The sequence below is a fragment of the Trichosurus vulpecula genome, chromosome 4, assembly GCF_011100635.1.
Source record: "Trichosurus vulpecula isolate mTriVul1 chromosome 4, mTriVul1.pri, whole genome shotgun sequence".
NCBI lineage: Eukaryota > Metazoa > Chordata > Mammalia > Diprotodontia > Phalangeridae > Trichosurus > Trichosurus vulpecula.
This window is the reverse complement of record NC_050576.1, coordinates 15,508,199-15,534,527: the sequence shown is the minus strand read 5'-3', so window position 1 is coordinate 15,534,527 and position 26,329 is coordinate 15,508,199. Positions and strand designations below refer to the sequence as shown.

Genomic DNA, 26,329 nt, shown 5'->3' with positions numbered 1-26,329 from the left:
GAGGCCCAGAGAGGCCAAAGGACCATGGGACCCCTTAGGGACAGAGTGGTCTTTAGATTGGGCTGTATCAGGAATGGCGTAAGTTGGCAACAGAATATTTGCAAGGGCTTCTGGGCGCTGGGCCCCCTCTTCATGCACCCACACACTAACTGCCTTAGTCTCTTCTAGTGGTGCTCAGCATGATGGTGATAGGGGTGGTTGCAGAGGCAGCATGGTGGAGTCATGGCTAGGGGCCTCCCATAGACCTGGGCTCACTTCCTGCCTTTGACACTTACGATCAAAGTGACCTTGGGAAAGCCACTGAAACCCAAGTGCTCCACGCAGCTCTAGAAGGCGGACAGCTCCAGGCAGGCCCCCTTGGGTGGAGGAAATTTATACTGGGGGAGTGCCTTGGCTGATGAAACCACACTTCTCAAAGTCTTCTCCTCCCATCCACACAAAAAATCATGATCTAAGCATCAGAGGCAAGATCTGAACCCAGGTCAGAGCCACTATTCTCACCATCGGACCACACTGCCTCTGGCGCTGTTCATCTTGTCGTTGGTACTCATCTCCCTACAAGGGGCATCATGTCTAAGGAGTATACACTTCAAATGGAAAAAGGATTTGATTTAATGCATGCATAAATACAAATGATATGAAGTTGGGGGGGCGGAGATAGGTATTAACATCTCAGGGAATGCCGATGACTTCTTGAACTGAGCCTAGAAAAGAGTTAGGGACTGTAAGGGGAGGTGAAGAGGAGGAAGACCCATTCCAACCAAGCGTAGGGGACAGCCCGGGCAAAGGTGTGGAGGTGGGAGATGGGAAGCTGAGGATGGGGAATAGCAGTTCAGTCAGTTTGGCTGGAGTGTCAAATTCATGAGGGCGAACAATGAGTCTGGAGCCAGGGCAGCTGCGATTAGGCACAAGGCACCCAAGCGGGGCTTCCTGAGCAGGGGAGTGACGTGCTCGGACCCAGGCCTTAATAAATAATAGCAAAAGCTCGTATTTGTGGACTATGTTGAAGCCTGCAAAGTGTATTACATATATATCCACAACACACACACACACACATACACACACACACACACACACACACACACACACACACACACACACACACGAGGCTGCCAGGTCGTACCATAGGAGATAGAGGAATGGCCTTAGTTTCAAGAAGACCCGAATTCAAATCCTTCCTCAGACACTTCCTCATTGGGAGACCCTCGGTTTTTCTTACATGTGAAATGGGTGTAATGAGTCCTTGTTCTGCAAGGTTCCTGTGAAGACCAGATGAGGTAACCTACGCGATGTGCTTTATGAGTCTTGTTCTTTGAGGCGTTTGAAGCTTCAGAGATGTGAACTGTTATCATCCTGATACATGCAAAGCGCTTTGAAAACCTGAAAACACTATATATGTATGTGTGTGTATGTGTGTATATATGTGTGTATGTAATGTATGTGTGTATGTATGTGTGTATGTATGTATGTATGTACGTGTGTATGTACGTGTGTATGTGTGTATGTTGGCTCTTGGTCCTCACAACGACCCCAAGAGGTGCTTACCTCCATTTTACAGATGAAGAAACTGAGGCTGAGTGGATTGGGTGACTGGCCGAGAGACTCATACATTTGTGGAAGGATTCAAACTCAGGGCAGACTCCCAAGTCCAGGACTCTTTGTATGTCTGTCCGTCTGCCTTCTCTTCTGAGGATACAAGTGGTGATTCTAAGAAGAATCTCACAAGTGATTTTCACATTATTACATTCCCTTATAGCTCTTCCAGGCGACCCCCTGGAGGCTCTCCAGATCTTGTTATCCAAAGCCAGCACTCTCTGAGCAGCCCGGCCTGCGGGGCATCTGCGTTGGAGCTTCTCAGAGAGAGGCTGGCCCTCCTGGTCCCAGCCCAGGAGAGCTCCCGGCCTACCAAGGACCCCTTGGGGGGTGGGAGGAGAGCAAAAACAAACAGACCGGGAGAATGTGAACGAGTCTTCGCCTCCTGCCTGGGAGGAGGCAGATGGATGAGGCTCTTTTAAAGCCTTCCTGTCTCCCTGTCATTAAGTGCTTAGTATCTGGTCCTCTCCATCTTGGCTCCCAAGGGTCAGCTTCTGAGAAGGACAGCCAAGGTTTGGAAGGAGCCTTATTTTCCTAGAGTGATTCATGAGTGAATCTGTCTCCTGCCTGGAATGTCAGACTCCGCCCCTGGGAACCTGACTGTTATTGGAGCTAAGCTGTGATGCTCCTCCTAGGCCCAGAGACAACCAGGTTAAGGAAAGCCAGTGGCCAGCGATACTGTGGAGTTCTTAGGGCAGGAGAATAATGTCTCTTGTGCTGTGAGAAGGCTTGTGACAGAGTGGTTCAAGAGCTGACCTTGAAAGCCGGAAGACCTAGATTCAAATCCTGCTTCTGACATAGAAGGGGTGTATGGCCCGGGGCAAATCACGACTTCCCAGTGCTTGAAGGGCATGCTCTAAGACTAGAAGGGGCTGCATTGAATAGGCAGTGGGGGACAGACTTACCTGTGCCACTGAAATCTCAGGTCTCTTCCCTATGTTTTTCGTTGTAAGACGTCCATTGGATATTTGGTTTCCTTAACATTAACATGTAGCTAAATGGACTGGGCTTCTCTACAGAGCCCTGGTTCATTGGGAACTCAGGGAGGGATTGATTTGGTGCCTGGGCCAGTACAAATGAAAGCTTCTTGAGTTTCCCCATCTTCACTGTCATCTGTTGGTGAGGAATCTTGCAAACAACAATTGTCTTCACCTCAGGTATCCAGGAAGAGCATTTTGGAGACTACCACTTCCCTTAACCCTCTTCTATGGTCTTTGGCTGAAGAAGAAACTCTGTGAACCTCAGTGATCCAATGTCAGGAACACCCAAATTCAATTTCTTGTCTAACTGAATCTGGTGACTTTTCCCTGGAGAAAATAGAGGGTCCCTACTCTTTGGGCTTTCTTTTCAATAAGTGGGTACTATTCTAGGGTGGGATGGGGAATATGGCCATGGAACCATAACTAAGATGGGCACCTGGGGCTTTGTCCCAGAGTGTCAGCATTTAGAGGGCATTGAAAGCCTTGCTTCAGCAGGATACAAACAACTGAATTTAATTAGGCAGAATAATTAATCACTATAGGAAGGTGGTGTGTGCTTCTTCTCCTCTTCTTTCACAATTTAGATGAGCAGCATGCCCCATCATGTCCTCACAGGAGAGTGGCTTCATTGTGTCTTTTCTTTGACAATTAACTGAATGTGTTTTCAGAAGCTCAGGGAGAGTGCTTTTATTGGTCCTTGCCCCAGAGATGTCTTTGAAGGCTTTCCTTGGTAACCAGAAAATTGCATTATGATATACATGAGGCTGTTGTAGAGAATAGAGCCACCAAGAGCATGAAAATATTCAAATGTAAACTTTGGGGAATTGGTCCAGTGGATATGGATAGAGAGAGGGAGCCTCTGAGTCAGGAACTGCTGGACAGTGGGGTGATTCATGAGTGTGTCTGTCTCTTGCCTGGAAAGTCATGCTCTGCCTCTGGGAACCTGACCATTCTGAGTGCTGTGCTATGATGCTCTTTCAGGACAGAAGATGACCTGCCTTCAACACACTGCCCAGCGTAGTGCCTGGATCATAATAAAGACTAGTGAATTGACTGATTGGCTCCATGGCCTCGGGCAACTAACATACTCTTTCAAGGTCCCTGGCAATTCCTTAAGACTATAATTAAAACTCTAAGGTCTTAAAGTTGTAAAGCAGGTGCTCTCCTGTGTTGGATGAGCAATCAATAAACATTTATTAAGCCCCTACTTTGTGCCAGGCGCTGTGCTAATCAATCATGGGTCTTGTCCCCAGAAGCTCACAGGGCGTCTTCTCCAAGGATGGACGCTGACTGGTCTACTGCTCTGCTCCTTGGGGCTGTTAGGTCTCCCCTTGAAATCTCTGGCTGGGAAGTGGATTCATTTGTTGAAAGCAGAAGAAATATAGCTTTCATGTTCATGCACAATTAGCTCTTTCATTTTCTTTCATAGTAAATCACCCTTCTCCTATCAGTCCTGGGGATTCAGACTGTTCACGGGGCCCGGCAGGGAGCAAAGACAGTATATTAAATCCACTTTGTTTGCAAGTTTTCTTAGGCACACTACATTAGTGGCCCCGTGTTTGCTTTTCCACTGGCAGAGAGCACGTTCCTTGTTGAGAAATTGTTGTTTCATGAAGGTCTCGTTTGTGAATGACAGAGCTGCCGATACGGACTGATGGAGGAAGGGGTAGGGGGAATGGACGGAAAAGTCTCTGATTTGGCATAGACATGGAGCTTTCCAGCTTTCTAGAGCATGGTCCTCTCCTCTTGGTCCCTCATTCCTTCTATCCAAGCCCCCTCCTCCCCCCATCAGGTGGTGGCCAGGTAATGGCTGGCCCTGTGGTTTCTGCCAGGTAACAGCAGAGAACTGCCTCTTCCTGGCTTCCCCGGCTATCTCTGTTTATTTGAAAGATTGATAGAACAGAGGGTCAGGGGACGTGTTTTATTGTAAGTTTCTGTTCCAAATTTCCTGACATTTTCCGTAAAAAATAGGCCTTTAAAAGGCAGAAATAGGACTAATAGGAACCAGATCGTGAAGTGATTGTATGTCATAATGTCAAAAATAACTGCTTTTCCTTGACTTCATGGCATTAATCTTGAGGCACATAGCTCAGAGAAGCTGCTTAATGGGCTGACTTGGGGTCCCGGGCCGGACCAGCCACTAACGGAGGGGCCCCCAAAGTGACGGCCAAGTCCCTGGATGGTTATCAGGGCCTTGGTTTATGGCCTGCCGGGGATATTTGTTGATGAGTTCCAAGTCACTTTTCTTCAAAAATAAACTCTGTCAGAAAAAGGGCGGGGCTAGGGGACAGGGGCTGGGGGTTCCAGCATGAGCTTAGAATGTGGAGGCCAACCAGGGAGAGGCTTCATTTCCCCTGCTCAGCTTAGTGGTGTCAGAAATTTCCTGAGGAACGTCCAGAAGGGTGAAAGATTACAGCTCAGAGGAAAGGCAGAACAGAAAATGAAAACGCTTGGGCAGGGGGAGACCTGATTTAAGTCTCCGGCTCTGTTCTGTGCTCTCCCTGTGATCTTGGACAAGTCACTGAGACTCTCTGGGCCCGTCTCCTCACTTGTAAAATGAGGAGGTTGAATTGAATGACTGCTACACTCCCTTCCAGGCCCAGGTCTATGGTTTATAAGCCGTAGGACTATGTCACCCCTGCACGCCCCACCCCCACCCTGTCTACAGTGTTCATTTGCAATCATCTTGGGAAGGCCTCTTTTCTGGGAATATGACCTCCTTCTACTGGACTCAATTTCCTTGTCTGTAAGTCAAGGGAGCAGGAAGGGAATTGAATAGATCATCTCTAAGGTTCTCTGTTGTTCTGAGTAATGTTCCAAAGTCTTTTCTAGTATTCTTCATGTTAAGATTTTTTTCTGTCCTAATATTCCGTGTGCTAAGTATCATGCCAGCTCTGACATTCCATGTCCAAAGTTCTTTCCTGGGCCCAGTGTTTGATCTACCAAGATACTTTCCAGCTCCAACACTCTGGGTTCTAAGTTCTCTTCTAGCTCCAATGTTCTATGTTCTAAGGCTCCTCTTGGCTCTAAAATTCTATGTTCTGAGGTCTCTTTAAGCTCTAACACTCTATGTTCTAAGGCCCCTTCCAGCTCTAATATTCTATGTTCTAAAGCTCCCGACATTCTAGGGTCTCTTAAAGCTCTAACATTCTATGTTCAAAGGTCTCTCCAAGCTCTAAAATTTTGAGTTCTAAGTTCCCTTCCAGCTCCAATGTCTTATATTCTAAGGTCTCTCTAAGCTCTAACTCTCTATGTTCTAAGGCCCCTTCCAGCTCTAATATTCTATGTTCTAAAGCTCCTGACATTCTAAGATCTCTTAAAGCTCTAACTTTCTATGTTTGAAGGTCTCTCCCAGCTCTAAAATTTTGAGTTCTAAGTTCCCTTCCAGATCCAATGTTCTATGTTCTAAGGCTCATCTTGGCTCTAAAATTCTGTGTTCTGAGGTCTCTCTAAGCTCTAACGCTCTATGTTCTAAGGCCCCTTCCAGCTCTAATATTCTATGTTCTAAAGCTCCTGACATTCTAGGGTCTCTTAAAGCTCTAACATTCTATGTCTGAAGGTCTCTCCCAGCTCTAAAATTTTGAGTTCTAAGTTCCCTTCCAGCTCCAACGTTCTATGTTCTAAGGCTCCTCTTGGCTCTAACACTCTATGTTCTAAGGCCCCTTCCAGCTCTAAAGCTCCTGACATTCTAAGGTCTCTCTAAGCTCTAACATTCTATGTTTGAAGGTCCCTCCCAGCTCTAACATTTTGAGTTCTAAGCTCCTTTCCAGCTCCAACATTCTGTATTCTAAGGACCTTTTCAGCTCTAATATTCTGTGTTCTAAGTGGCATCTCACTTCTTATAGTTGAGTTCTAAGGTTCCTTCTACATCTGACATTCTGTGTTCTAAGATCCCTTCCAACTCAAAAATTCTGTTATAAGCTGCCTTCCAGCACTATCTGTATTATACTAACTGTCAGATTCAAAGAAAGAGAATTAGCCCAAGTTACACTTTCAGAAAGCAGAGGAGTATCTGACTACCAAAAGGGGAAGGCATCACTCTGATGAATAATCCATTCTGGCAAGTTGATTTACCTTGAAAAAAAGAGATTTTTGTGAAAGAAAAGTGAAATTGAATTCATCAGAGGGAAATTTTTATCTGGTCCCGGTCCTGGGACAGAAGGACTTGCCATTAGATACTGAGGATGAATGTGAGTGTGTGATGAGAGCCCTGTCTTTACTTGTATTATATTTCAGTGAACAGTCTGGGATCATTGAGCACCAATGTGACTGGAACATTCCAAAGCCTGGTCCCAGGCAGCTGGCTTCTTGATCAGTAGACAGTTGAGTTTGGGAGAGTAGAATGGACCAATGAGATGGAGCCAGAGAAGCCCAGCAGGGTTGGTCCCCTCACTGGATGAGTGGACAGGTGCTTGAGGAGAAGAGGCTTTTCTCTTCTGGGGCTGTGAGGGACCTGGATTCTGTGGCATGGTTTTGCTGCCTAGAGCAGCTATTGAGGGAACATATCTGGGTCAACCAGACTCTGAGATAATGTATTTAAAGAGTTGTATCAACCCAAAGGTGCTCTCTAAATGGCAACCATGGTCATCAGCAGCATTGTTATCATTATTATTCTAGAACAAGGTTTTTGTTAAATAACTGGCCTTGGTGCATTTCTGCATTTGCATATCCTCTTTTCCTTTAAAAATGAATTTAATATCTCTGGCCTTTGAACTCATTTTGGGAGGCATTCTCCCCAGTGGTACATAGCACAACCTATCCCCACCTTATCCTATGGGATTCTCTTCCTACTTTTCTACAGATTCTCCATAAACCATCTTCAATGTGCCCACTCCATTTCTATAGACTTCCACCCAAAGCCTTGGGGCCAAAGGCAAGGTGTCCTGGATCCATTCCATAGAGGAGCTAATGTTCTAGAAAGCTGACATCAGTCAGCAAGGACTGAGTCCTTCATGCCCAAAGTCACACATAGAACATAGAATAGAACAGGATGGTGTGTTGGATAGGGTACCATGCTTGGAGTTACAAGACTTGGGTTCAGATCCTCCTGCAGACACCTACTGGCTGTGTGACCTTTGGCTAGTCATTTGACTTTTCTGTTTCCTCAGTTTCCCCATTTGTAATATGGAAGGTTTGGAATCTGTGACTCAATGGTTCAGACACTGAATCTTTTGAATCCTAGCTGTGTAATATTAGACAATTGCCACCCCCCAACCCTCCCACCCCAATTCAGTGCATTCAATCTAATTGTTGCTGCTGCTTGGTCATTTTAGTCATGTTTGACTCTTCATGACCCCATTTGGGGGTTTTCTTGGCAGAGATACTGGAGTGGTTTGCCATTTCCTTCTCCAATTCATTTTACAGATGAGGAAACTGAGGCAAACAGGGTGAAGTGACTTGCCCAGGGTCACACAGGTAGTAAGTGTCTGAGGCCAGAGTTGAACTCATGAAGATGAGTCTTCCTAATTCCAAGCCCAGTGCTCTGTCTGCTGCACCACCAGCTGCCCCTCATTCAATCCGATAACGACTGATTTATTACCTACAAGACAGACAGTGCAGTAGAATGGATAATGAACTGACCACAGAGTCAGGCAGACTTGGGTTCAAATACTGCCTCCAATGTATATGTGTGATATGACCACAAATGTGCCATTTAAGCTCTTGGTGCCCCAGGGAGCTCTGTTATGACTGTAAGTTCCTGGAGCCTGTGTCCAACAGCATTGGAGGAGTCATCATTCTCGTTAGAACATGGACAGGGACTGTTTTTGCATTTCTCTGTATCTTCACCTCTTAGCACAGTGTCTGGCAAACAGTAAGCGCTTAATAAATGCATCCTGACAATTCCATGTGTAACAGTGTCTGGTAAATAATAAGCGCTTAATAAATGCATAATGACAATTCCATGTGCATGTGAGGACATACTGTAAACACTGTGTCTTCTGGTTTTGTAAAACTATTTTAACTGTTTTTGTTGACAGTTACTCTCATTTCTGGTATATTTCAGTGATCCGCATGTGTTAGACCTTTAGTTTGTACAGTCTTGCTTCCTGGTCTTGACTGTTGACTGTTGGACCCAGGAAAATGAAGCCACCAGGAGTAGGAGGTTTTCAAATGTAAATTGTCCTCCTGGGGGCCACAGTATTTTTCTTTATCCGAAAGAGGCAATTCATAATTTTTGAGGAAGCTGAGGCCCAATCGTGCTTGTCAAAGGACCCTCCAACCACAAGGAGTATTCTGGGTGAAGAAGTCAGGACATCCATTTCCAAGGATTGTGAGTCTTGGTTATTTCCTCCATTACATGACAGGTCTGGAATAGGTACACTCCAAGGCCCCTTCTGGTTCTCAGCTTCTATATTCTAAGTGTAAGGGGTGGGGGTTTCTACCCCAGTTAATGTAATCCCAGAAGGCCTGCATAGCTCAACTGAATCAATCAATCCAAAGAGTACCCTAGATGTGAACAAGTCCCTGATCGGTTTTAGAGGAATTACGGGCTTTGATCGCTGGGTAAAGACAAATTAGGCTGCCCAGGAAATATCTTGTGATTGACTGAAATAATCAGACACACTCCTGGAGCTATTCATACAGCCATTTGGAATCGTGCTTTCTAGCAACAGGCCAGTCTAGTAGTATAGGCGTTCTGGCCAAGGCCCTGACAGGGAGACACTTTATGGGAGGAGAGACAGTCTTTTTGTCTTTTTTCCCTGCTCTCTAGAAACCTCATGAGTTTGGGAGAGCCATCAGAGGTCCCAGAAGCAAATGGAAGCAGTAGCAGTGACTTCTGGGGTGGGAGTGGTTGACAACAAAGGAAATTCTTGTAGAAAGATATGGAAAGATGGGTACCTGAGAATGGTGATAACTGAAGGGTATGAGACTCCTCTTGGTGAGAGAATTCCCACCTACAGACTCTAGAAAGGCCTATTACACAGCTACACACAGGGAAAACTCAGGGAAACTCCATGAGGACTTGAAGAAGGGAGAAAAAGATTCCCAGGGTTAGAACTTGAGATGTACCTGTTTGCCATACACCTTCCTTACACATGGGCCTCACTACCTTTAAATTTTCTCTCTCCAAGGATCTTGCCTGTTCAGAGGAATAGTGTGCCCATAGTTTGGGGGGAATGTTTTATACTACTTGTATGTACTGTACCACCATAGTAAATACCCTTTTCTAAAAGCTAATGGATGCAACTGGCTGATAATCGGTGGGAACACACAGATAGGGGCTCATGAGCAATAGCTGAAACTCATCCCCTGAGAGTTATCTCTAGAATCCTGATAGGAAAGAGAGTCAGCTGCCCTCTGGGGAGCCCTACCTGGATCAAGTGTCCAGTTGGAGGAGTTGCCCTACAGTGGCACTACATAAGATTCCTTCTAGTTCTAAGAATATATGTACTAAGGTTCCTTGATGTTCCAAGGTTTTTTCCAATACTTTATGTTCTAGGTTCTGCATTCTAACTTTTTCTGTTCTAAGATCTAACTCTAACTCTAACATTCTACGACAGCATCCCTCTTATCACTATTTTATCTTCCAAGATCCTTCCCATTTCTAATATTCTAAGGACCAAGGTCCCTTCTATCCCTAACATTCTATCTCTCAAAGGCCCTTCCAATTCTCACATTATAAATTCCAACATTCTTTCCAGGTTTAACATTTTTATGTTCTATGTTCTAACATTCCATGTGCTAACATTCTATGTCCTGGGGTCCATTCCAGCTCTAACATTTTATGGGTTTAAGATTCCTTAAAATGCAGACAGTAAAAAGCTCTTGGCAATTATTTTTAAAATTAAATCTTATAGAAGAAAATTTTCAAAAATTCACCATGGAATTGAAGGGTAGTGCAGCTCTTTCTGATTCACCAGAGTTTACCTTCTGGCAAAAAACAAAAACAAAACCAAAATTCTGGTCTGTCCACCTTCACCCTCCCCACTCCCTAACCCCTTCACCATGCCCCAGCCAGAGAATCTAGTCAGAAAGGTGAACAGAACCCAAACTGTGCTACAAAGATGTGACTTTACAGAAAGGGAGGTGGTGTCACCAATGCGTGTGGTCCCAGGAGGCATAAAAGCTCCTTGGCCAGGATGACAAGCTTTTATTTTGGAAGCCACCCGGGGCTTCACTTAACATCATGAAATCCTGGCGGATTTATCATGACTGGGCCAGTCAACTGCTTAACAGAGTGAAAATACCCAGATTTCTCCTCTGAAGGCGTAGGAAGCTGTCCCTCCTTCTTCTCCATCATCTTCTTCTTTGCATGGTCCCCTGACCTAGGCATCACAGGGCATGACTGTTCTCTTTCCCTAATGCAGAATCAGCCAAAGTCTCCACTATTAAGGATGTGTAATTTTTAAATATGACGCGGCGTCCGTCTCCCGTTTGTGCTATTGAAATCCCAGAGATGACTGATGATGTGTTCAATTTGTTTTGGCAGTGGGCCAGGAGCAGAAATGTATTTCAGGCTTGGCTTTCCAGATACTATCTCCAGTCATTTAAGAGTTCATTATAGGGCACCCCTTCTGCCTGCCCTAGCATTAAGGGTCTGTCAGCATTTCTGTGAGGCTTTATAACTCAGCCATAAAAAATAATAATAATAAAAACCAAAATCATGGCCACCTTTGCTAGGATAAAGCATTGGCCATGGCAGTCTAAGCCTGGGAGAACAATGATTTCATGAGTTTGAATATGGAACAGCTTGGAAAAGAGCGTGGACTAAGATGAGAGACCCAGTTTCAAGTTCAGCTTTGCTACATTTTCAAGCTCTTCACAGGGTTGACCCTCCCATCTTTTTGTTCGCTATTCCTTACATATAATAATGAATCTCCCATCTCCATGCCTTTACATTGGCTGTTTCCCCATGCCTGGGATATTCACCCTTCTCATGGAGTCCCTGTATCCCTCAATACTCAAGCCAAAGTCCATCTTCTACAGGCTGTTGCCAATCTCCCCAGCTGCTAGGGCCTTCCCCTCTAAGGTTTCCTTCCATCCACTCTGTATGTATCTAGTATATGGTTGTTTAGGTACATGTTGTCTCCCCTACTAGCATGTAAGGTCCTTGAGGGCAGGGACCCATTATGCAGTGCCTAGCATAGTGCCTGACATATAGTAAGCCTTAATAAATAGTAGATATTGATTGATTACTAGAGGTTTGTGGTATCTGTAAAACAGTAGGATGTAGTAGACAGAGTCTAGAGTTTGCTACCAGGGAGTTTGGGGGTGAATCACTTCCCTTCTCTGGGACTCACATTTCCTCTTCTGCAGAAGTGGAGGAGTCTGTGTGGAGGAAGCCTTTCTCAATCTATAAGGAAAAAGAAAACTCTTCTATCAGCTAGAGCTCTCTGTAAGTGCAATGGGCTGCCACAGGGGTTATGGTGACTTGTTCAAGCAATGACTTGATGGCCACTCATGAAGCAAGGTCATGGATCATTAGATTTAATGCTGGAAGAGACCTCAGAGATCTTCTTGACCAACCCATCCAATTTGACAGATGAGGAAATAATGGTTTTGTAGAGAATTCTCATTGGGATCCTGGATGACCTGGCTGACCTCCAAGAATCTGTCCGGCGTAGACGCCATGCATGATTCCAGGAAGATTGGTGCAGATGCTGCACTCTCCTCATCCTAGTAAGGAGTCTGCCAAGTGCCATGGAGTGAGAGGGTAGCTGGATGGCTTTTGCCCATTTGTGCAGGGTTAAAGCCGTTATGTCAGATCGCGCCCTGTGGTTATTCAGAAGTCCCATGCCATTAACCTGATTTTTATTGAACGCAGCTCATGGCCCTGACTCAAGAATGTGCAAGCTGACTTAGATTATCCTCAGCATTGACTTCATTAAGATGAAAATATTTCCTGAGATAGTGAGTCAGAAGTATTTACGGTGAAGGGGCCGAAAGCGACTTCAGGTTGATGGTGTGAACAGAATGTTCTCTCTGAGTCAATTGGGATGACCTAAGTACGTCTGGCAGGGCTCATTTCTGCTTAGCTAAGCATTTTATTTCATGGTGGAGGCCACCCCCTTTTCTTAAAATGATCCATTGTGTCTAGGGGCCAAGATCTTGGAACATACCTCCTTGGATACCTGGGCTGGAGCCCTGAGTTCTAATTGTGGCTGGCTCCTCGTCAGGCTCGCCAGCTTGGCAGGTCAAGCAGAGGAAGGGGGAGAGGGAAGTGTTAACCTTTAACTTGTACCTCCTTCATATTTCAGTCTCTACGCTTGTCAGAAGAGGAATCATTGTTGCCCCATCCCCCCAGGAGAGCAGAAGGGAGAGCCCTTTGGAAATTAAGTCATGAACGTTGGAAGGAATTAGTACGTGAAAAATGCTATATAATCTACAGAGTGTCTCTAAAGTTACATGGCTATAAATTCATATCGTCCCTCATGTATTCAACGGGCAGATTATCCCTCCTAAATTATGGTTCCCGATTGAGCCACAAGTTCCAGATGTGGCCTACCCAGGGCGAGGGACACTGGCACTATCCCTACCCATTGGCTTCAGGAGTCTTAGCAGACTGTAAACTCCATATGGCTTAGAATGATAGCAGTGCACATTTCCTTACTACTTCATGACTTGCGAATTACTTTTATGTGGTAGCTTATTTGACCATTGTAACAGTGCTGGAGGTAGGTGTTGTTTATTATTTCCATTTTACATACGAAAATACTGAATCTGAGAAGAGCAATTAAGTGACTTGGCTAAGGTCACCCAGCTAGTAAGTGTCTGGGGCTGGATTTGAACCCAGGTCTTTCTGACATCCAGGCCCATGTATCATCTACTATACCACTGAATTGCCTTAATGTCAGGAAAATCTTCCCAACAATGTGAGTGATCCCAAGTGGTCAGCTTCTGGAAGTTGTGGGCTTCTCCTCATTGAAGGTCTTCCAGAAGTGGTTGGATAATACCCATCCAGGATACTGTAGGGGGGACTCCCTAGTTGAGTGTGGCTTTAGTGTGGTTTAGGCAAGGTAGCCATTAGTGTCCCTTCCAGCTCTGAAATCTGGTGGCTCTGGGGTCTGCTGTTGTGATGGAATGAAATGTGCTAGGTCAGCCAGTGCTTTGGTCATCAAAGATGTTTCATATGGTCTACCATTCGAAGCAGACCTGTGACTACATTGGTTTAGAAGATTCTCAGTCAAGAAACTCCCTCCGGTAATTCCGATTTGATCACTGCTTGTTGTCAGAATCTTAAGAGTCTTAGAGAGTTGAGCACAGCCCTGAAAGGTGAAGTGAACTGTCAGGATGGCAGAATCTGTGTGTGCCGGTGGCAGGGCTTGAACACAGGTCTTCCTGGATCAAAGGCCAACTCTCTGTCCACTGTGCTGAGCTCTCATGGAACAGCAGGTCTAAATGAATGGGTTTCATGAATAAATCCACTGTCTGTCCATTTACCTGAGACTTATTTGTTGAACCTCCAAGCATTCTACTAGAATTGATTAATTGCCTAGTAGACATTGAGCATGACATACAGAAGAAGAAAAAAAGATGAGATGCCAAGCCTCAGTTTACTTATGTGTAAAATCAAGGGGTTGGACTGGATGGCCTCTGAGCTGCCTTCTAACTAATATTATTACCTTGGACAAGTCACTTCTCCTCTGTTTACCTCAGTGTCCTCATCTGTGAAATGGGGATAACACAGCACCCAACATCACAAAATTGTTGTGAAGATCAAACAAAATGCTATTTTTGTAAAGTGCCCTTTGGCTCCACCTGAGAAAACATTTTCCAGCAGTCAGGTTTTCTTCTGGTGTTATCGGCAGCATGGGCATGGACTGAGCTCCCCATCCCTGGAGCTCTTCTCAGGGATTTCAGAGAATGATGCTTGTTGGAAGGTGGTTTGGTCTCTGTTGTCTCCAAGCCTCTGTGATCCTGTGATCTGTATTCTAAAGCCAAGATGAATCCCTTGTTCATTCTGCCCAGCTCCGTCCACCCAGAGACAGCTGGATCAGGGGCTCATCATCCCTCCCAACAGAGCAAATTGGACTGTTCTTCCTTATCACATGAAAAGTCAAAACTGCATCTCCCCTCAAGAGCTCCCCTCCCCCTCAGGTCTTGCCTTTCCAGGAGGCACAAAGATTCTGTTTAAATCTCATTAATTCTCTCTGTAAACTGGTGCCTCCTCCCAGGTACTTCCTGCATTTACTCTGAAATGCTTTTGTGAACTTGACATGGTCTGGGGTTTACACAGGCGTTTAACAGTCTCCCGAAGCCATTCTGGGTGCTCTTCTCCTGACTGGCCAGGCCTTTGAACTCTGGACTCTTCCTTTCCTCCTCTATAAAATGAAGGGTTCGCCTGGGTCATCTCCAAGGTCAGGGACTCATGAAATGATAGGGCTTAGAGTGTCCTCCACTTTGGCACAGGCTTTGGGGAGACAGAATTGTCCCAGAGTAAGTAACCACAAACCAAACAAACCCTGGCGACCACACCCTGCTTGCTGTAATAGAGAGGCATAGGAGAGCCAGGGGAAATGACAGATCTGGCTCCAAGTCTCCTGTGTAGCTCCTAACATTTAAAGCCTTTTAGCTTAGAGGGAGCCAGCTTGACATGGAATAAAAAGCAGTCTTTGGAGGGAGAGGCTCTGGGTTCAAATTCTGCTTCTGATGCTTCCTCCAGATGTTACCTCGGGCAATTCTTATAGCATCCCAGTAAAATGAGGGGGCTGGACAGGATGGCCTCTGAGGTCTGCTCCACCTCTAAGTCTACGAACCTAAAGACCTATTGTCTCTGTACCTCTGGCATGCCCCTGGAAGACAGGAAGGGGAGGAAGGGAGAGAGGAAAAATGGAAGGAAGGGAAAGAGAGTCCTTAAATGTATTTATTAAATATATTTATTAATTATTAATTTTATTTATATTTTTATTTCTTATTGCTTGTCATATTTTCTCCTTAACCTGGGAGCTTTGAGACTTGGCTATGATATCCCTGTAAGTTTTCTTTCTGGTTTCTCTTTCAGGTGGTGAACCATGGATTTTTTAAAATTTCTACTTTACACTCTTATTCTAGAACTTCAGGGCAATTTCCATTAATAATTTCTTATAATATTTTATCAAGATCCTTTTTTAAATTGTAACTTTCAGATAGCTCACTTAAGCTCCTTGAGCAGAGCAGTGACCTTCTTGCAGAATTATCACTCCCAAGTGCCCACTGAGAATGATGGGAGAATTTCTTCAAGCATGGCACTGGGCTTTAGGGTTCTCCTGTTCCCCAAGATATTCACAAATGTGCCCTTCTCACCATCCTCTTTTGTCTCTCTGTGTTATCTTCCCAGATTCCTTCTTGACGCTGGATGAGCCCATGAACAACATAACCACATCTCTGGGTCAGACTGCTGAACTGCACTGCAAAGTCTCTGGAAACCCACCCCCAACCATCCGCTGGTTTAAAAATGATGCTCCTGTGGTCCAAGAGCCCAGGAGGATTTCCTTTCGAGCTACCAACTATGGTTCTCGCTTGCGGATACGGAATCTGGACACTACAGACACTGGTTACTTCCAGTGTGTTGCGAGCAATGGCAAAAAAGTTGTGTCCACCACTGGAGTCCTCTTTGTCAAGTTCGGTAAGACGGCATCTTTCGCAACTGATTCTTTAATATCCAACTGCCATCAATCAATAGACATTTATTAAGCACCCATTGGATACTGGGTACTTTGTATTCCAGGAGTACAAAGACAAGAGTAAAACACTTCTTGCCTCCAAGGAGAGCCCAGACTTGTCAAGGAAGACAACCTGTTCCTATATATAGAAAATAGATACAAGATAATTTGGTGGTGAGGGATTAGCAACTAAGCATCAGTCAATAAGCATTTATTAAGCACCTAATATGTGCCAGGCACTGTGCTAAGCTCTGGGGATACAAAAGAGGCAAAAGACAGTCCTTGCCCTCAAGAAGCTTATAGTCTAATGGGGGAGACAATGTGAAAAGAAGTATATACAAAGCAAGCTATATACAGGATAGAGAGAATATAATTAACAGAGGGAAGGCAATGGAATTGAGAAGATTATCAGAAATGGCTTCCTAGAGAAGGAAGTGCTTCAGCTATATCTTAAAGAACACTGGATCAATTCTCCATGCAAACAAGCTTAAACAAATGAATGAATGAATGAATGAATGAATGAATGAATGAATGAATGAATAAGGCATCTAAGCGCTTAAAATGTGCCAGGCACCGTCCAAAGCTCTGGGGATAGAGACCCAAAAAGGATTACCGTCTCTATCCTCAGGGATCTTACATTTGGATAGGGAATGATGACACACAAGAGAACAGTGGCTAAGGAGGGGTGTTTTGGTCAAGGAAGTCACAGGGAGGATGATTGGAGTCATAAGGCAATTGACTGACATGTCCTTTCCTCGAATGGCAGCACAATGCCTGGCACACCTTAAAGTGCCATATAAATACCAGCTATTATGAGTATCGTCATCATTAAGAATACTAGTGGGAGCTCCCCTCCTCCCCAACAAATAACTAACGTTTAACCGGGAGATATTGCACAATAATTATGATCCTTGGCAGATGAAAACCTTGGTGGGGGACTGTAGGTAGGGTTTGACTGGAATAGGTACCCAGGGTCTCAAGTACTTCCCACGGGCCACCTCTGCCTGTTGGGATGATTCCCACCTTAAGGCCTCCATTGGGAGTACTTGAGCTGTAGCTGTGGAGTCAACATTCTCACCTCCTGGGGCTTGGGATCTCGGAATGGAAGTAGCCGTAAATCTTGGGACAACGAATAGAACTCCAGGGCAATCACTGGCTTTGATCCATAATGGATTGACCATGACTCCCCATTGAGAGTCCTAGACTAACTCAGGCTAAAAGGTTTCTTTTCTTTTTTCTTTTTGTCTTTGTTCCTAGGTCCCCCGCCCACGGCAAGCCCTGGAACATCGTGAGTAATTCCTTATTTCCCTTTCAATTAAGTATGTGTGTCCTTCCTGCCTGGGGCTTGCTGTCTAGGGTTCAAGGACAAAGGCGATTGTGCCTTCCTTCTAGATCTGGGAGCTCAAGTCCCAGCCAGATGTGCTTCTGTATTTGCCTCCTGCTCTGATGGGAAGCCACCATTGTCAATAGATGACTGTCACTTTGTCTCAAGAGTCTCTGTGATATGACATCTGAATTCTCAAAGCCCAAAGCAATTCCAGTAGGCTAGTTGAAAAAGCTGTGTCTTTTGAGGAGAGAGGTACAGCTTGGATGAGGTGCTGGTGCCTCCCTGGAGACGTGGAAGTCCTCATGCTGAACTGTGTGGTAGGAGAGCTGTTCTGTGAGGGTTTCAGGTGGTCTGGCTTTATCATGATCCTCTGTGGCAGTGAAGCTCATAGGGCAGCATTTATATCAGTCTTTCTTTTGTGTTTGGTTCCTTCTATGAAATGCCTGTTAGAAGGATCAAATGAGAGAGTGTGCGTAAAGTGCTTTGTAAACCTTAAATCATCATTTAAATGTTAGTTGGGATGAGGAGGAAGAAGAGGAAGAGGAAGAGGAAGGGGTGGATGTTGAGATGCAGAAAGCCCTAACAGAAAAGTCTCATCTTAGCTAGGAATGGCTCTGAGGGAAATCCTTGTTTCTCTTCAGTCCAGTCTCTTCAGTTCCTTCATTGTTTTCTCTGGCCATGCATGTAGATTGTTATCAGCTATGCTGGTTACCTCTCAGGAGACCCAGCTTCTTAACCTCAGTCTTCATTGTTCATGGTCTTGTCTTTCATTTACTCTGGCTCGATTGTTGGCTTTTATATGAGAATGGCTGGGAGGTCACTGGCTACCCTAGCAGTTCCTTCTTCTGGTGGGCACAGGTGGGGCTTTAGAATATCTTTCTCAGGTAGGCAGCTACCCAGATTAGCTCAGGGTATGTTCCTTCACCACCTGCTGGCCTGGATAACTTGACCAGCTCTTGCCCTGCTTCTGAATCCTTTCTGTCCCTACTCAGTCACAAAGAGATTACATGGCTTCCACCAGGGAGTGATGCTATCCTGGGAACAGAAGAAATAAGAGCCATATTCCCCAAGCTAGTGTCTAGGTTACTGATCTAAAAAGGAAAAGGCATACCCGCAACACAGAGGAATGATAGGGCTTACCAATGGTTATATTTCCTTGGGAGAGGCTTTGACTTGAATTACCTGCTCTATCTCATGCACCGGTCAAGTCAATAAATAACTCCAAAGTGAAATGGGGAAAAGAAGGGTCATGAATGACCAGCATGGAGAGTTAAACCTCTGTTGGGATTCATGAGGGCTCAGTTGCTAAGGGACACCTTCTTGGAGGGGGTGGTCACATGTCAGGGTGGGCAGGAAAAACTACTGCAACAGTCCACCCACCTCTTTGCTTCTGGGCTCCAAAGTGCCCCATTAAGGGCGTACTCTGGTCTGCTCTCTATGTATACTTAAAATTCAGGATTGAATCTTGTCAGCAGAAATGCTGACCTCCTCTTCCATTTGAGGATTCAAGGATTCAGGACCGAGGTGTTACAGGGTGATAAGTATTGGACTTTGCCCCAGAATAAAGACAAGAATCTGGTAGTCAGATTCTCAGTTGCATGTAAACCAGGGTCAAAAATTAAAGAATCTACCAAGAATTTACAGCTATCCCTTCCACATTGTGGGGGTTACAGGCATGGCGCCCCTGGGAGCTGGAAAATCCATGTAAAATTTTTTGGCCCTCCCTTGGTACCAGAGAAGAAGTCTGAATTTTTTCTTTTTCTTTTATGGGGTGTTTACAGTACCTTCTGTAAAATTTGGGTTAAGTATTTGGTCATAGGCTATATGTAGGTCAACGCAATATCTCTAAATTTCTAGCCTTTCTGTGTCATCTGTGGGCTTTCACGTTCTTTTTGCAAACTTTAACTTTTTACTTATTTTAACCTTAAAAAAGAAATTGTATATATTCATGGTGTTAAAAGATAAAATATGTTGACATATAATGCTATACATATATTTTATACATTTCTGAGTTTCTAAACTTTTTCTTTGTCATCTGCTGGCCTTCATGTATCATCTGTGGCTTTGGCAAAACTCCAAAAACATCCCCACTTAATTTTTTATGCCAACCTACGATATATTGAAACCACAGTGGGGACAGTCATGATGTGGAAGGGATAACTGTATTTTCCTTTAAGCTGGTGTCCCCAAGACCCTTTTAGGAGATCCACAAGGTCAAAACTATGTTCACAATAATACTAAGATATTTCAATTTGGAATATGGTAAATATTGGTAGATATAACCCAAATAAATAAAAGTTCTTTGGGGAGGTACTCAGTAATTGTTAAGAGTACAGAGGGGTTGCAACTCAAAAAATCTTTAAATGAATGTTAAAAATTGTCTTTACATGTCATTGAGGACCAAATAAAATATTATTTATAAAAAAGAGTTTTAAGGAGTTTTAGTTCACACATTTAAAACCCCTACTTTACTCCAGTATTTTTCCTGATTTCCAATGTCATCTGGGTTTAACCTTGATAGTAATATGTTAAACTCATCTTTATGGTTTATATTCACTGGAAATGTCATTTACTTAAACACAAACGCAGCCCTTCTGGGCATCAGAGGCCTCATCTAACTAGTGTCTGAGGAGGGATTCCAAATCACATTATCCTGATTTTCAAGTCCTTTGCTGATATCCTGAACAGAATTCACTGGAAACTATCAAACCCCATTTCATTACAAAAGCCGTACCTACTGGGTGCATGGCCTTGTAGGTCAAGATGGCTGCCAGGGTTAGGGTATGCTTGGACCAAGCCCAGCCCCAAATCAGGCCATGCAGCACTGACTCCATTTCCTGATGGAGGCCGTTGGATTCCAACATGGGATATTTTAATACTATTTTGTATGTTCCCAGAGGCCCAGTGGAATTCCATTAATAAAACATGCAAGGAGTAAAAAATAAACATTGGCCCTTGGCCAACCCTTTCTGATACTTCATCAGCCAGTTAATTGTAACAGTGGAAAGGGCTTTATAGTCACCCCATACTAATTGCATTTCTCTGTGCATGGGGAGAAAATGCTGATTGGTCTTAAGGCAGGTCAGAAGTTTGGTCCCCCTGCCTTCCGTTGCTTAAAGCTAATCGCCTTTTTGGAATTGCTCACGGGATTGGTTGATAATTGAAATCCTTTTGAAGTTTTAATTTAAACAAAGATGAAAACTTTTCTGAAAAATTATTCATGTTTAAAATGCCTTCCCACCCGGGTACAATATTTGTTCCTGTTAATCCTTGCTTCAATTGCTGCTGATAATTTGGATCCCAGGTTGGATTTCTGTGGTTAAGTATATAAATCCATAAGCTCCTAGACTTGGCCTTAGGCCAAGGGCTGGTGACTCCCTCCATGGCACGCCATGTTTGTGCCAGAGTCTGCTTAATCCTGGAAGTTCTCAGTGACAGATTAATTGACATCTGCCTTTCGGCTGTCATTACACTTGGATGAAGCCAATCTTAGATAAGCAGTCAGTTGATCAATAAGGCACAAGTGGGTGAGAACCAACTGGGTGGTGCCGTAACGCACAGAGCGCTAGGCCTGGAGTCAGGAAGACTCATCTTCCTGAGTTCAAATCTGGCTTCAAACACTCATTAACAGTGTGACCCTGGGCAGGTCACTGAACCCTGTTTGCCTCGGTTTCCTCATCTATAAAATGAGCTGTAGAAGAAAATGGCAAACTACTCTAGTGTCTTTGCCAAGAAAACCCCAAATGAGGTCAGGAAGAGTGAGTCCCAACAAGTAGGTGGTACAGAGGAGAGAGCACTGGATCTGTAGACAGGAAGACCTAAGTTCAAATGCATCCCCAGGAACCTCCTGGTTGTGTCACCCTGGGTGAGTCTTTCGACTTCTCTCTGCCTCAGTTTCTTTGCTGTAAAATGGAGAAAATCATAGCACCTAACCTCCCAAGGCAGTTGTCTCAAATAAGATAATACCTCTAAAGCACTTTGCGAAGACTAGCCATGAACATTGACTAATGGCTCATTATGGACCAAACACCAGGCTGGGTGCTAGAGATAGAGACAAAACCGAAAGCTCCCCTGCCCTTGGTGACTTTGTATTCTCTTGGGGGAAGCCCATGGAGAGATAAAAGTGTAAAAGCAAATACATACCGAGTAAATAGGAGGCTGTTCTTGCTGGGAAGGCACCAGTAGATGGGGGGAAGCCCCAAAGACTCCTGGAGGAACTTAAGCTGAGCTTAAGGAGTTCTGAAATACCACATTAAGGAGGGAGCAAATTCTAGCAAAGGCAATGAGGTAGGATGCTGTGTCGTCTGGGAGCAAAACCAAAAAGGCTGGTTTGGCCTGTCAAACTGTCAAACGGGTGAGGGGGAGTAATACAGTGCTGGGAATGCCAACCAGAGATAGGGAGCCATAGGAGTTTATTGAGTAAGAGGGTAAGTAACATGGTCAGACTTATGCTTTAGGAAAATCATTTTGGTACCTGAGCAGAAGATGGACTGGAGCGGGGAGAGACTTGGGGCAGGCAGACGATCCTCCCCCATCCCCCAGCAGCTACTGCAAAAGTCCAGGTATGAGGGTCTGCACCAGGGCTGGCCATGTATGTGGCCAGGGAGGGAGGGAGGCAAGTGATATCATAGAGTCTGTTGGGAGTGTCTTTGAATTTCTAGGCTGTGCTACGACCTGAGAAGCAGCGTTGGCAGGAGACTGCATGAGAAATCAGGTCCCAGCTCAGCCACCTACTAGCTGTATGACCTTAGGTGAGAAGCTTTCTCTCTCAGTCTCAGTTTCTACATCTGTAAAACCTTCCTCAACGGAACTGTTGTGAGGAAAATGCTATAGAAATCTGTCATTATTATTGTTAATTAACCTAAATCTTTCTGATTTTTGTTTTTACATAGGGACACTGTGGTTTAGTGGACAAAATATAGTTTTGGGAGTCAGGAAGAACTAGACTGAAATCTTGCTTCAGACACTCACCCGCTGTGTGATCCTGGGCAGGATGGCTTAACTTCTCTGAGATTTCATTTTTCTCGTTTGTAAAATGGGTATAAGATCCCATGTAATGCTTGGACTCATTTTAACCTCACCACTTGTTTTCATAAGGTTAAAATGAGATCATATAAATAAAGCGTGTTGCAAATACTAAAGTCCTATATAAATACCAGCTATTATTAGATTACGTCATATCTAGATATGTATTCTTTCTCTCCTCAACTTCAATTGTACCCCTCCTAGTAACAAAGAAAAATAGATAAGAAAAAGAAACACAGTGAATGTGTCTAACCATGTATATAGCATTCTACCCCTGGGAACCCTCGCTTGTCGATGGAAAGGTAGGTGGAGAGCTTCGTCGTTTGCTCTGTAGAATCAGAATCGTTCAAGTGTGTCAGTCTCCTGTTGATGGGCGCCTTTTTGTTGCTGTTGCTGTTGCTGTCCAGTTGTTTTCAGTCGTGTCTGACTCTTTGTGATCCCTTTTGGGGGTTTTCTTGGCAGAGATACTGGAAGGGTTTGCCATTTCCTTCTCCAGCTCATTTGACAGATGGAGAAACTGAGGCAAACAGGGTTAAGTGACTCACCCAGGGTCACACAGCTGGTAAATGTCTGAGGCTTAATTTGAACTCATGAAGATGAGTCTTCCTGATTCCAAGCCTAGTGCTCCATCTACTATGCCACCTAGCTGAGGTTAATAGAGTTAAGTGACTTGCCCGGGGTCACACAGCTAGATACGTGACTGGTGATTATCGACTTTTCAGTTTTTTGCTCTCACAAAAAGGTGATGCTATGATTATTTTGGTATATTTGGGGCTTTTATTTCTCTCACAGCCCAGAAGTGGGGATCTCTGGGTCAAGGGGTAAGAGCAGTTTAATGATCTTTCTTGAGTAATTCCAAATTGATTTTGAGAATGATTGGACCCATTCACAGCTCTCCCAATGATATATCACTGTACTCTTCTTCCTGTCCCCCTCCAATGTTGACTGTTTCCATATTTGGTCATCTTTGATGAGTGGAAGTATGGGGCATTGGAAAGGCAGCTGGTCTCAGAGGCAGGAGGACCTGTGTTTGAGTCTTCCCTCTAATACGTGATGACTTAATGACCCTAGATAAGCCACTTATCCTCAGTCCTCCAGGCAACTATTTAAGACTGAAAGGTGAAAAACAGCTGCCAATTGACATTAGGAAAGGGAATTTCCTCATCAGGAGTTCCCCACCCCAATGATATCATAGCTCTGGCCAAAAAACAAGGCAATCTTTTTGGCAATATGATGGGTGACCTGTTATTATTGATTCACAGCCTAATTATCCTGGACGAGGCTTCTTTCATGCCTGTGCTCCTCCTAGGTATGAGACATTGTGGAATAAAAACGAATAAGATGTGTTTCTGACCCTCTTGGAGTTGACAATGCAGTAGAAGGGAGGGTGTATCTTTGTACAAGCAGGGACCTTGTCTTATCTACATCTGGTCTCAGCCCCAGTCCCTAACACAATGCCAGGTGCCCGAGAGGTGCTCAGTACCAATTTAATTGGCATTGATAGATCAGTTTAACACAAACTAGACTATATAATGATTGCATAAGAAGGGCAGATGGCATAAAATCAGGCAAGAAGAGATCACAACTCGGTGGGGAAATCAAGGTAGACCTTGTGGAAGAAGATTATTGAAGTTGGATCTTGAAGGTTCTCAAAGATTTATGAAGAGATTCAACAGATTTCTCTAATGACGGTGTCACTGAATCTCAGAGTTTGAAAGGATCTCGGAATCACGCCTCAACTTCTTACCCAATAAGTGGTTGTCCAACATCTACTCAAAGACACAGAAATAAGCAAATAAATGAATGAATAGATGTAAGTTAAAAATAAAGGAGTAAGTACATACACACGTGTAAGTAGATATTAAACTCTTACATATGTCTATACATAATAGACATATGTGGATATATGTGTGTGTGTATATATACACGCATACACGTGGAATTTATGTACATGCATAGACACATGCGTACAGATATAGACACATATATAATAGTTTGTGAGGAGGGGGTCTAGTAGCTGAGGAAATCCAAAAAGGCCTCAGGTAGGAGTTGACACTTTCCCTAGAGGAAAAGGAATGGGGAGGGGCGGGGAACAGAATAAGCATTTGTATAGAACCTACTATGTGGTGAGCACTGTGCAATTATAAAGATTATTTCATTCTATTCTCATAACAACCTGTGAATTAGTGTTATTATAATCCCATCTTACATTTGAAGACACTGAGACAAACTTTGAAGACGCTGAGACAAACAAGGTTAAGTGACTTGCCCAGGGTCACACGGCTACGTAAGTGTCTGAGGCTGGATTTGAACTCAGGACTCCCTGACTCCAGGTTTGGCGCTCTATCCACGGCACCATCTTGATGCCTCTCTTGAGGCGACTCTGAGCTTTGATGGGAGCTTGGGATAAGAAAAAGGGGAAACAAGCAAGGCAGGAGAATCAGCCTGTGTGAAAGACTGAAGTGGATGAGAGGAAAGGTCGTTCCTAGGGGGCAGCAAGAAGTCGGTCTAAGAAAACGTCGAGGGGAATAAAGTCGGTTTAGCCTTGAAAGACGGGCTGGTGCCAGGGTCCGAAAGGCTTTAAATACTCCATAAAACTGCTTGGTCTAGAGGTCCTAGGGAGCCTCCAGAACTGTCAGAGCCGGGATAGCCTGGCCAGACTCTGCCTTCGGGATATCAGAGTGCTAGCTGTGTAGACCATAGAGAATGGATCGGAGTGGGGAGACACTGGGAGTCAGGACGCCAGCTCAGAAGCTCTGGCCGCAGTCCAGTTGGGAGGCGACGAGGACTTAAAGTAGGGGAGCTGTTGTGAGATGAATAGAGAGAAGGGTCCGGAGGCAGGACAGGTTGTGGCAGCAGAATCAGCAAGATTAATGGCGACTAATTAGAACTACGGCAGAGGGGAAGTGACGAGCTGAGGGTGACTCCAGGGTTGGGAAAATGGTGGCTCAAAGGAACGGGGGTGGGGTGGGGGGCTCTTGATAGATGGAAGGAAGTTAGGAATAGGGGTAAGTTTGGAGGGAAAGATGATGCATCCTCTTTTGCACCCAGGACAAGGAGCACACAAATATTTACCAAGACAAGTCATGAAAAATGCACCTTTAAATCAGCTTTCCAGGCTAAATTCCATTGTTTAACACAGAGCATTGCAAATAGTAGGGGCTTAATAAATGTTTATTGACCAAATGAATTGAGTTGAGGGGTAAGGAAACTCTGAGGTCCGGACTTCTCAAGAGAAAAGAAAAACCCAAGGATATCCCAAGACCTCCGCAGGGGGTACTAGCTCCAGAGTAGGGGAAATACAGGCCAATGTGGGCCTGGGAGGAGGAGAATGGGCATAGCAGGAAGAAGTGGGCCTCCTGGTACCTTCTACTTTCACTAATTATTCTTGCTAACCAAGTGATAATGTTCGATAGACACAGAGTCAAAGGCATAGATTTTTCTGTCCTACCCATGCCCTAATCACTAGGCAACATTACCTCTTCTTGAACAGAACCAGCAATCCATCCTCCTCGTTCTCCTCTGTATACCTTTGGCATGCTTGGCTCTATTGAAAGCTAGAGTAGCCAGCCTTATCTACATCCCAGTTCCAGAAAAACTGAAGAAGTGCAGTTGGGGTCTGACTAAGCCCTGCAAAGGATGTCTTTTTTTCCCCCTCTGCAATTCATGATAAACTCAACAATGACTTTCAACACTTTGCACTCTAGGGATGGAACAGGGAAGATGTGGGTCCAGCCAGGGCTCTTCTAGCTAATGGGAGCAACAGCCCATTGTCAGCCCCCTCCCACTGAGCCTCAGAACCAGCAGCTGTGGAGAGTGGG

General features: G+C 44.6%; 1 protein-coding gene across 1 annotated transcript in view; it reads left to right on the top strand.

The window, feature by feature from the left end:
- Positions 1-26,329, top strand: part of ROR1 (receptor tyrosine kinase like orphan receptor 1) — a 142,704-nt gene that overhangs the window by 15,869 nt on the left and 100,506 nt on the right. The window contains exons 3-4 of the mRNA XM_036754265.1: positions 15,832-16,119; positions 17,414-17,444. Of these exons, the coding sequence (XP_036610160.1) occupies positions 15,832-16,119; positions 17,414-17,444 (319 nt within the window). The remainder of the gene's footprint in view (positions 1-15,831; positions 16,120-17,413; positions 17,445-26,329) is intronic.